The following is an 11,952-nucleotide window of genomic DNA, read 5'->3' on the forward strand; positions in this document are numbered from 1 at the left end:
TATTAAGTCTCCTCTCAGCCTTCTTTTTTGCAAGCTAAACATTCCCAGATCAAAGTTTACACCATTACTTTTGCTGTATTATATAATTCAGACACAAACTGCGGTTCATTTCTTGAATTGTGACCTTCTCATGTTCTCTGGAAAGAGATTTGCAGATAAAATCCGCAGCATACATTGACATTCTGAGAATTTTAAATCTACACTATAGCTCAAATAATGCTGCGGATTTTGTCTGTAGAGTGTGGATAAGATTTGCTAGAACCTCATCCACTTTGCTAGTACTGTAATACACTGCAGATTTCACGTGGCAGAAATTCTGCAGTGTACTTACTATGTATGAATATAACCTCACAGTCTAGGAAGAGTGATGTAGCCCTAACACTCGGTAAGGGCTCTATCTTGCAGCTAGGGCCACACACTTTAGATATGATAGCACAGAGCCTGACCTAAAAGTGATGCCATGATTGTAGACAGGCTAATATGCTGCTTACCTATCAGATGGAAAGCTGTGGCGGCCCTCAAGTTCATTACGTATTTAAGGGAATCTGTATCGTAGGTATGTATGTATGTTATTATTCTAGAATGTAGCAACACACCAGAACATTCAAAAAACATTTAACTATATGTTGTAATTTGACTTTTAATAAATATAAATACATTCGGATTAAAACTGGAACACACTGACAAATGTTGTTATGTGAATAATAGATTTTTTAAAGTGTCATGAAAAGTTGACGAAGTCAAAGTCTCTGACCATAGTGAGGGTCACTTCCAGAGTTTCAGTGTCCACTTTGAATTTTGCCTTAGCAGTTTTTTCATTCACTGGATGGGGAAGGTGTAATCCCAGTTTGCTAAGGAAAGAAAACATTACAAACTTAACATCAAATCATTAAAAGCGCACCTCTCTTTTGCGAAACAATGTATGTGTCCATTGCTGCCAGTTTGTTGTTGACATGCCATGGGCTGGAATAGGAATAATCAAATAGATTTTTCCTTGTTTATCTATGATGCATTCTTCCCCTGTATTACTTACTATTTTGGAGTACGGAGATCTAGGAACTTTCTCCTTATGTCAAGTGACACATCAGAGGTTTTTGTGTTAGGAAGGTGGATTTTAACCTAGGATAAAATGACAAATAAATCAGAGATGATGGGGTCAAGGACTAAAATATTTACAGAAAAATTGACCATCACATTTGTATGAGGGGGTACCCAAAAGAAACAGGAATCTTCTTCTAGTGGTGCAGTATTACTAGTACAGGCTTCTGTTGCTAGGTGAATGTCTGCGGAACTCTTCTGAGAAGGTATGGCCGCTTACGGCATTGGGGAATGTTGTGTTTGGCTTCAGTGATTTCTTTTCAACAAGTTGTTTAGTTTTCCACCTATTTTGTGATGGCCGATTCATACAAACAACATGCAGCTGTGAAATTTTGCTCCTTTTGTACTGCTTAAAGTACTTGTAAAAAAGTCACACAGAGCAGAGTTGGGTGAATATGAAGGGTGAGGCAAGGGTGTGTCATGCCGATTTTTGTCAAAAACTGCTTAACACTCAGGGTTATGTAGGCAAATGGGTGACTGGTTCTTCCATCATGACAATGCACCTGCCAACACCTCCCTGAGTGTTAAGCAATTTTTATTGAAAAATAATAATAATAATAATAAACTTTATGTGTATAGCGCCAACATATTCCGCAGCGCTTACATAGACAGGGGGGAATACAGAAAGACAAAATACAAACATTACAGAACCACGGTTACATATAGTAATCAGTTGATGGAAACAATAGGGGTGAGGGTCCTGCTCCAACTAGCTTACATACTACAAGTAATGGGGTGATACAGAGGGTAAAGGGGCTGGAGATGTGCACGGTATGGCGAAGTGTGAGCGATGTTATACACATAGACAATGGTCAGACATTTAGCCGTGTGACGGCAGAAACGGTGTGACTGCAGGAGCGGTTTATGATGGCTAGCAGGGATTGCAGTCAGTAAGTCAGGGAGCATGTTATCAGGCGGAGTACAGAGGGGTTTGTTTAGGGAATGCTGTATGCCTTCTTGAAGAGGTGCGTTTTTAGAGCACGCCTGAAGTTCTGCGAGTCCTGGATTGCTCGGGTAGCCTTTGGTAGTGCGTTCCAGAGGACAGGTGCCGCTCTGGAGAAGTCTTGGAGGCGGGAATGAGAAGTTCGAATGAAAGGGGCGCTCAGTCTGGTTTCATTAGCAGAGCGGAGAGCCCGGGCTGGTTGATGGATTGAGATGAGGGAGGCGATATAGGGTGGCGCTGCACTGTGGAGGGCTTTGTGGATGAAGGTAGCGAGTTTGAATTGAATTCTGTATTTAACGGGCAGCCAGTGCAGTGACCGGCACAGGGCAGAGGCGTCAGAGTAGCGGCTGGACAGGAAGATGAGCCTGGCTGCCGCATTCAGGATGGACTGGAGAGGGTAGAGTCTGGTGCAGGGGAGGCCGATCAGCAACGAGTTGCAGTAATCGAGCCGGGAGTGGATGAGGGCGACAATAAGCGTTTTTAACGTCTCCACAGTGAGAAAAGAGCGGATTCTTGCGATGTTCTTGAGGTGCAGCTGACATGTTCGGGCCAGAGATTGGATGTAGGGGGCAAAAGAGAGATCAGAGTCAAATATGACCCCAAGGCAGCGGGCGTGTTGTCTAGGAGTTATGGTGGCGCCACACACTGAGATGGAGATGTCAGGATGAGGTCGGTTAGTGGAGGGCGGAAATACCAGTAAGTCAGTTTTAGAGAGGTTTAGTTTTAGGTAGAGAGAGGACATAGTGTTAGAGACAGCGGACAGACAGTCGGTGATGTTTTGGAGGAAGGGTGCAGAGATGTCACGGGCAGAGGTGTATAGCTGGGTGTCATCAGCGTACAGGTGGTATTGGAGGCCAAAACTCCTGATGGTTTGTCCAATAGGGGCTGTGTAGATAGAGAAGAGAAGGGGGCCAAGGACCGAGCCCTGGGGGACCCCAACAGCAAGGGGAAGAGGGGGGGAGGTAGAGCCAGCAAAGGAGACACTGAAAGAGCGGTCAAATAGGTAAGAGGAGAACCAGGAGAGGGCAGTGTCCTTTAGGCCAATGGAGCGTAGCATACTGAGGAGGAGTTTGTGGTCAACAGTGTCAAACGCTGCAGAAAGGTCGAGGAGGATCAGTAGGGAGTAATCGCCCCTCGATTTGGCTGTCAGTAGGTCATTGGATACCCTAGTAAGGGCAGTTTCTGTCGAGTGTTGAGGTCGGAAGCCAGACTGTAGGGGGTCTAGGAGAGAGTGCTCTGATAAATAGCTTACAAGGCGGGAGTAAACCAGGCGTTCTAGTAGTTTGGAGATGAAGGGGAGGTTTGAGATGGGTCGGTAGTTGGCAGCATCGGTCGCGTCCAGAGTCGGTTTCTTTAGCAGTGGGGATATGATGGCGTGTTTGAAAGAAGAGGGAAAGATGGCAGAGGTCAGAGAGAGGTTGAATATAGTGGTGAGATGGGAGATGACCACTGGGGAGAAGGAACGGAGGAGGTGTGAGGGGAGAGGGTCGCTAGCGCAGGTGGTGGGGCGAGCAGAGAAGAGCAATTTGGAGACTTCTTCCTCTGTCGCTGGTCTGAGTACAGACAGTGAGCAGGAGCTAGATGCAGTGCTGACAAGACTAGGGTCAGGGCTAGTCTGGGATTGGGAAGTTATTTCCTGACGGATGTCGTCTATTTTCTTTTTGAAGTAAGCAGCCAGCTCTTCAGCACTAAGATCCGTCACCGGGGGCTGCGGTTTTGGGCTGAGAAGGGAGTGAAAAGTATCAAAGAGCCGTTTAGGGTTGTGCGATAATGAGGAGACTAGAGAGGTGAAGTAGACTTGTTTGGCATGGTGGAGGGCGAGGTTGTAGGTTCTGAGCATGAATTTGTAGTGGAGGAAGTCTGCGGCTGTTTGCGATTTCCTCCACAGTCGTTCAGCACTTCTAGAGCACCGCCAGATGAAGCGTGTTTGAGGTGTGAGCCAGGGTTGCCGTGTTCTACATCGAATGGCTCGGGTTCTGGGGGGCGCCGCTTCATCCAGGGCATGTTTGAGAGCGGTGTTGTAGTGAGCGGCAGCCAGGTTGGGGCAGGAGAGGAGAGAGATAGGGGACAGAGAGGACTGTAGGGATTCAGCAAAGTCCTGGGTGTGAATGGCCTTAAGGTTCCTGTAGGTACTGTAGGTAGGTGGGTCTGGAGAGATGGTAGGGAGCGTGACAGAGAAAGAGAGGAAGTTATGATCCGACACCCTTGCTCTCCCTCCATATTCACCCAATCGGGCTCTGTGCCACCTTTTTTTTTTAACAAGTGTTTTGAGCAGTGGAAAAGTAAACAAAATTTCCCAGCTGCACGTTGTTCGTATGAGTTGGCCATCACAAAGTAGGCAAAAAGCTGAACAACTTGCTAAAAAAAAAAATCACTTGGAGCCAAATGCAACCTTTCCCAACGATGTCGGCTCACGTACCGCCTCAGAAGGGTTCCGCAGACATTCACCCAGCAATAGAAGCCTGTACTAGTAATGTCCCACCCACTAGAAGAAGATTCCTGTTTCTTTTGGGTACCCCTATGTATTTCCTTTGGTATGATTTTCCACAACTGTTCTGTTGAAGCTCGGCAAAAAGTCTAGACTGTTACTACTGCTAATAATGTCCCCATAAAAATGGAACGATGGAAATGTACAGAACATTTTATGTGAAAGGATAGTTCACCAGCAAATGCCACATCTGTGATGCCTTTTAACCATTCTACTACCCGTTTAGGCCTTAGTCAGACGGGCGTTTTTTTGTGCGATTTGTGGATCGCATGACGGATGCGCATCCGCAAATCGCGTGATCGGTGCCCGAAAATCTGCTTCTAGCCGCGTTTCATTAGAATGAGTGTGAGTCAGACCTGCCTCTGATTGGCTCAGCGTTGAGCCAATCAGGGGGCAGGTCTGACTCACACCCCCTTCACACCCACTGCAGGCCGGCCACGCGGAACTCCGGCTGCCGGGAGCAGGTGAGTATATATATATTTTTTATTTTAACACTTTTCTGGATGAATTGGCGGCTCCATTGAATTCAATGGGCAAACATCGTTCTTCTCTGCCACAGCTGTTACAGCTGTGGCAGAGAAGAATGATTTGTCTTCTATATGTTCTCAATGGGGTCGGCGCTGCTGCCGCCGGCCCCATTGAGCGCATATACAGAAGAGAACAGGAATCGCAGATCGCAGATAGGTGCGATCTGCGATTTCTGTTCTATAATTTATCGGACGAGCGCATAAAAAGCGCTCATGTGTCCGATACCATTGCAAAGCAATGGTTTTAAAAAATCGCCGGACGCATGCGCAAATCGCGCGAAAAAACGCCCGTCTGACTAAGACCTTATGGTGAGACACAAATTTCTTACTTGTGGTTTGCAATTGAAAAATGTTTCATTATATTTGACTTTAGACAAAGGAAATGCTAAAAAATGTGACTATCCTAGACAGCACATAGCGTGCATACTCCTGAGCCTTCCTGATGACATTATTCTATCAGTTGTAATCATAAACAACTAAATAATAGCACAATAGTGCTAGTAGCATCTGCAGTGCAGCAACAATAACAATCAAGCTAAACAACATGCTCCTACGTTCACTTAATCACATGCAGGTCATATAATCAGCAAATGCGTTTAAAAATGGATGTTGTCAAAAACAGAAGCTAACCGTATTATATTATTAAAAAAGTTTACTCTTTCATAGTTTTGAAAAATGTAGCAGCCTAGGCTTTTGAGTAGTGAAAAACTAAGGAAAAAATTATGTAAACATTGCAAAGAAAACTACTCATTTGACGTATGTTTGCAGAACACAGAAGTATATAGGGAAGCATTAACCCTTTCCAATCCAATTTGTATCCTGGTTTTCCTAGTGGGCTTACTTTTTCTGCCTACCTGCTGGCTAAAGCCAGTACTGCATGAGGTGACACGGATAGACTCCGACAGCAGAGAGGCTGGCAATATATAGTAAGAGAACCCCGACGGACGTCTTCCAACATCGGAGCTGTGCAGCGTTAAATCATAATGTCTTTAGACATTAGACGGTGGATTGGAAAGGGTTAAAGGCCTCATTATGTTTTGATGTGCTAAAAAAAACAAAACTACAACATTGGTCATAACAAAAATTATTTACTAAAAACTGTAGAGAACTTCATATTCTTCTACTGACTGCCAGAAACATTTGTTCACTCACTTTTTATTCCGAAAAAAGCAGGAAAACAAAGATGAAAAACTTCCACTATTTTCATCAAATCTGGCCTGAATGTAGGTAACTTTGGTCAATAACAATAAATGAACATTATTATCGTCATTATCTCTAGTATTTTACGTAAAAAGATTTTTCTTGTGAATCAGCTATTCTGTTAGTTAGACGACTACTGTAGATTGTTAGGGTGTAAACATCTAATTGCTTACCGCCAATTCCTCACAGCAGGCTGTTGATGGGTCTTTACGGCTCATGCCTAAAAAGAGATCTTCACTTCCGACTCTCTGCTTGAAAAACATCTCATAGCTGTGAGACAAAGAAGAAATGAATCATGTATTGTATTGTCTGGTAGATTTATATAGCAAATAGCAGCAGTACTTACTCAGGCTGTTCTCTTGGGTCCAAAGAGTCATGAAATTCTGACCCGTCAGGAACTTCCAAAACATCCCATATCTCCTTGCTGTTTTTGTCTTTCTGTAATGCTATAAAATGAGGTAAGCAGATCAGGTGAAAGGAGACTCATGCCGGTGTTCTTTTTTTAAATTTTCTTTTAAAAGTCTATTATACCAGGTCTTTGGTCTTCTGTGAAGAGGTTTGTGTTTCTTCAGATACTTTGTTATACCTGATGAAGAGACCTAAGTATTTTCAGAAGCTTACATTTAACCCCTTCCTGAACTAGGATGTAACTGTACATTGTAGGTCTAGCAAGGTGGGTTTGGGTGGTCTCAGGAGCCAAGCCTACTTCTTACTTGCTTCATACAGCTGTGATCGGATGTAGCTGTGACAGCAGCCATTTAACTGCTTAGATGCCATGGTCAATGCTGACCGCAGCATCTAAGCAACAGGCTGAAGGAGGGGCATCCATCACCGCATCACCCCCCGTGATGCAATAGCGGGGTGCTGATGGGTTGCCATGGCAGTCTGGGGCTTTGTGAAGGCTCTCAAGCATGCCATATATTAGCCTATTAAGCCTTAATAGACTGCTGGTAAAAGTACAATATACTGCAAAAGGGGCCTGGAAGCCTTTCTTGAATGCAACAATATTACATGTTATAGCCACTAGCTTTCTTCAAAGGGGAGCCAGGGATTTATTTTTACTACCTAATTTGGATTCGGGAAAATTGGCTTCTACCCCAGGGGAATTTTTGCTTTCCTCTGGATCAACAATACAGGATACCAGTCTAAACTGGATGTATATATGTCTTTTTTCATATGTAATACAGAGGTATTGCTGTACACCGTACAAGAGATCAGATGTTCACTACCCTATACTGAGCAAAAGAAAAAAGGAAAAATATTCTTGTTCTCATAAAAGTCTGAACTATTAAAATATCACATTATTTAACGTTCTTGCTGAAAATTGTAAAACAAAAAATATCCTCATCGCTATAAAAAATGAATAAGAAGTGATTAAAAAGGTCATATGTATCAAAAAATGGTACCGATACAAGGTACAGCTCGCCCCACAAAAAACAAGGCCTCAAACAGCCCTATCTACAGAAAAATAAAAAGGTTATTGGTCTCAGAATATGGCACCAAAAAACAGTTATTTTGCTTCTTTAACTGAATCCTGGGTTGTTAGCACTTTGATGTTACACGGATGGATGGTTAAACAGCCGATCTATGCCATATGACTTAGTGAAATTAATATGACTCCATTTTCCCTTGACTGTCTTATAGTAAGCTCCTTCCATTTTGTATGATATAGTCTGTGTCAATGGTTTGTACTTTGCCTTTAACAAGATTTGTTCTAATATATTGAAGAATAAAAAGGGACCTTGATGATTAGAACATTCCAAGGTCCTAGATCGAATGACTCAGGTCACTGCGCCCTGTTCTCCTATTCATCTCTAAACAACTTATTGTTTATAATTACTGTATTTTTGTGTTCTAAGAAGTTAATCACGTATGATAGTTCTGCGCTTGTGTTGCGTTTACCTGGCATCTTAGATGTTAAATTCCTTATCTTGCATATTCATATTGCGTTTATGCTTCATTGACCAAAGGTAATAAATGAATTAGAATTAGAGATGAGCGAGTATACTCGCTAAAGGCAATTGCTCAAGCGAGCATTGCCTTTAGCGAGTACCTGCCCGCTTGAGACAGAAGGTTCAGGTGCCGGCGTGGGGGAGAGGTGAGTAGCGGCAGTCAGCAGGAGGGAGCGGGGGGGGGGAGAGGGAGAGAGAGATCTCCCCTCCGTTCCTCCCCGCTTTCCCCTGCAGCTCCCTGCCCGCCGCTGGCACCCGAATCTGCAGTCTCGAGTGGGCAGGTACTCGCCCATCTCTAATTAGAATAGATTTGAATTATTATAATTGAAGCATGTGCCTCTAAAAAACTGCAGGCTGTCAATTAATAAATATATAACTATGGATTACATTGGGTCGTGTGAGGTTTTATGTTATTTCCAGGCCCGTATGTACTTCTAACCAATTTGGACCCCAGAAGCATATCGCATATAGCAAATAGTTGTGTTTGCACCAACAACTTCATGTTATAATGTTCTTATTTACTCTGTGCTGCCATAGGTGGATTCGTTGCCATTTTTTTTAACATCGATCAGTGTATGTTATGTTAAGAATTCCAGTTTACATACTGCAGCAATTTTGAATGACGTCCTGTTTCTAGAAAAACAGCGCTTGGTATGCCTTTCAGAAGAAGATTGCTGCTCACTTCTCTGTAGCGGTTGCTCTTAGTCAGAGCTGATCATCTGACTGAAAACCTCAGAAGACAGATAGCAGATCTCAATGATGGGGCATTTACCTATCCAGAAGGTAAATATGAAACCTTTATGGACAGAGAGGATAAAAAGCAGTGTGCTTCAAGGCTAGATGGGCCTCTTCATCGGGCAAATCTGCACTGACAAGAGAAGGCAGCCAACCAAAACTTACAGACCCGCTGAATCTGCATTTTGGTAGACTGCCTTCTCTTCTCAATGTGAGTGAAGAGTTGCCTGACGAAGAGGCCCGTCCAGCCTTTAAACACGTGGCATATTATCCTCTCTGTCAATAAAAGTTTCATTCTTACCTTCTGGAGTGCTGAATGCTCCATCATGGAGCTCGGCTATCTGTCTTCTGAGATAATCTGTTTCATGTTTTATTCTACTAAGAGACTAGAGGGGGAAGTAGAGTATTGCAGCTCTAATACAAATACTAAAATGTGCATGTGTTATAATTATCAAAGAGCACTTTAGGCCTCATGCACACGGGCAGATTTTTGCTGCGGAATCCGGAGCGAGCGTCCGCCTCCATGTTCCGTAGCACTAACTCTCCATAGCATGCTATCGAAAACTGATTCTTCGTGCACGAGTGGAAAACAATTGCGGTTTTTGCTCGTGGATGAAAAATCGCAGCATGCTCCGTTTTACTGTGGTTCCCACATGGATGGCTTCCATTAAAGTCAATGGAAGCCATCTGACCCACAACCTGTCCGACCACCGATTCCACGGGAAAAGCAGGAGTTTAAAAAAAAAGAAACTGTACTGTGCATGTCCAACATAGCACCAGCTGGCACATCCGCAGTACAGAAAAAAGAAGACACGGACAGGTACGCAGGGTCGCCGGCTGTGGGCACGGGCAGATTCTGTGCGGGTTTACCCATGTAAAATCCATACATGCCCGTGTGCATTCGGCCTTAAACAAAGGATTTGCTGTGATACATAATTCAAAAATTAACTTTGGCTAGAATACCGGTACTTACGAGTGCTACCATTTTTTTCTGGTCTTAAAGGTCCAATATCTCCTGGATTAATCACGGAGGATGAAGAAAGTGCCTGTTTGGTAAATTTAAGGGAAAACAGCACAATAAATATTTAACATAACATACCTGTATAAGGAAGCAAACACAAATCCATCAATTCACTGCCAAGGACTTCTATTCTGGCTACTCTAGGAGTACATGGGGTGGTGAGATGGTGCAGGTAGGTATATAAGGTAGGCAATATATACGATACGTTGTACGAAAGTGTATGATAATGATGTATATACAAAGCACAATATATGGATAGAACGTAACTACAAACTTACTTCATCGTCTTCTTCTTCTTCACCATTGTTAAGCAAGGCAGATAAAACTTCAATAGATGATGCTGAGGAAAAGTCACCGAGACGCGGATCCATTACTAAAATATATTCTAAATGGATAAAACAAAAACATTATAAATGATCGGATAAACAGAAAACATTTATGCTGTGATTGCATTGAAACTAAATGTAGATTCTTTATAGTATCCTCATCTGCTACCAAAAGCAGAGGAAGACTCTGATAAGCCTCTCTCTCCAGAAGTACACCGTTCCCTGAAAACAAGCCCTACCCTGTAAATAAGCCCTAGTTACACTACATAAAAAAATACATTACCTAGCAGACTCAGTCCAGGTCCCTTTCGGTGCTCTATAGAGGTCTGGCGCGGTTCCTGAAGTCCTCAGTCGCTCGTACAGCATCACTTCCTGGTTACAGGATTCATAAATCCCACCTCCAGGAAGCGATGGCTGTGATTGGTTCTTCGACTGCTGTTCACGCAATCAATGCAGTGCTGGATGAACCAATGCAATGGCTGTAATTGAGCTCCCCGTACATAAGACCTGGCGTCTCTTTTGGGGGGAAATTAATATAAGACAGGGTCTTATTTTCAGGCTTACGCTACAATTAAGTATGGGAATGCGCTATTCGTTTTGTTTCGGACGTTTCGCTATATCATAGGTATAGTCTCGGATTATAGGGCGCAAAAAACAAATCCTCATGTAGAAATATCACCTGAAAAAGCAAAAAGTTATGGGGAGGATATAGCAGAATGTGACCTGGACGCAGACGCATCAATGCCCCTCGGTCACGAACGAGTTAAGGTGTTTAGATAAATTGTCCTCCGGCTTCACACGGACGTATCTGTGTGCGCAAAATCCGTGCACGTGATAGGCAGAGAATAGAACTCATTGATTTAAATGGGTTCGTTCGTATTTCTGTTTTTTGCACGCGCATTTCAGTCGCAAGAAGAAAAAAAAATAGAAAATGCTCTATTTTTCTGCGTGTTTACGCACCAAATGTCCCAACAGAAGTCAATGGGAGGGGTGCAAATGTGCGCAATAAGAAAGGAGATGCGGGAAATACTGCGTGATTCCGGTGGGAAAAGAACACATCTTGAACTCATTAAGACTAATTAGCCATCGATGCGTCTTCGTGCCCCACGCGCAAGAGAACACGCCCGGCGGACAGGAAAAGTACAGAAGAATTGCGCATGCAAAATTCAGAAATGTGAACAAACCCACCAAAATCAATGGAGTCAATGAAAGTACATTTGGCGGTAAAACGCTGCATTATATACGCTGCATTTACCCATACGCTCGGGTGAGCCACCCTACAAAAGTGGTGAACCCAGAAACCAGCTGCGGTCTGCCCTGCCTACAGCGCACTGCGGCGCGCCATTATGTTACCAGCAATCCATAATAACATATTCCACGTCACTAAAAGCAAGAAACTAAAAAATAAAGTATCTACTTTTAGCCAAACACAGTATTTACCTCAGACTCGTCTCCACAGTGTTGGTTACTACAGCAACACCGTTGCTAAGGAAACGAAGGGACGTCCGGAGAAGATGCCTTTATGCTGCGCAGTGAAAAAAAATGTAAATAATAAAAATGATAAACTCCTGGTGTTCGCCGCTTTCCTATATCATGTAGACTCCGGTCTGAATATTTGTATGTACGACTGCTTCATCACTCTGCGTGCAGGCATTGTTTAGG

General features: G+C 43.5%; 1 protein-coding gene across 1 annotated transcript; it reads right to left on the reverse strand.

Annotated features, from left to right (window-relative positions):
• Nucleotides 1–624: 624 nt before the first annotated feature.
• On the reverse strand, nucleotides 625–11,922 carry DNAAF6 (dynein axonemal assembly factor 6). The gene is made up of 7 exons (XM_066580993.1): nucleotides 11,731–11,922; nucleotides 10,243–10,349; nucleotides 9,917–9,989; nucleotides 6,603–6,702; nucleotides 6,430–6,526; nucleotides 1,034–1,119; nucleotides 625–851 (listed from the first exon to the last, which is right to left on the reverse strand). The coding sequence occupies exons 2-7, from the start codon at nucleotides 10,333–10,335 to the stop codon at nucleotides 722–724; spliced, it is 579 nt and encodes a 192-aa protein (XP_066437090.1). The 5' UTR covers nucleotides 10,336–10,349; nucleotides 11,731–11,922; the 3' UTR covers nucleotides 625–721.
• Nucleotides 11,923–11,952: the final 30 nt, after the last annotated feature.

The sequence above is a fragment of the Eleutherodactylus coqui genome, chromosome 10 (assembly GCF_035609145.1).
Source record: "Eleutherodactylus coqui strain aEleCoq1 chromosome 10, aEleCoq1.hap1, whole genome shotgun sequence".
Classification (NCBI taxonomy): Eukaryota; Metazoa; Chordata; class Amphibia; order Anura; family Eleutherodactylidae; genus Eleutherodactylus; species Eleutherodactylus coqui.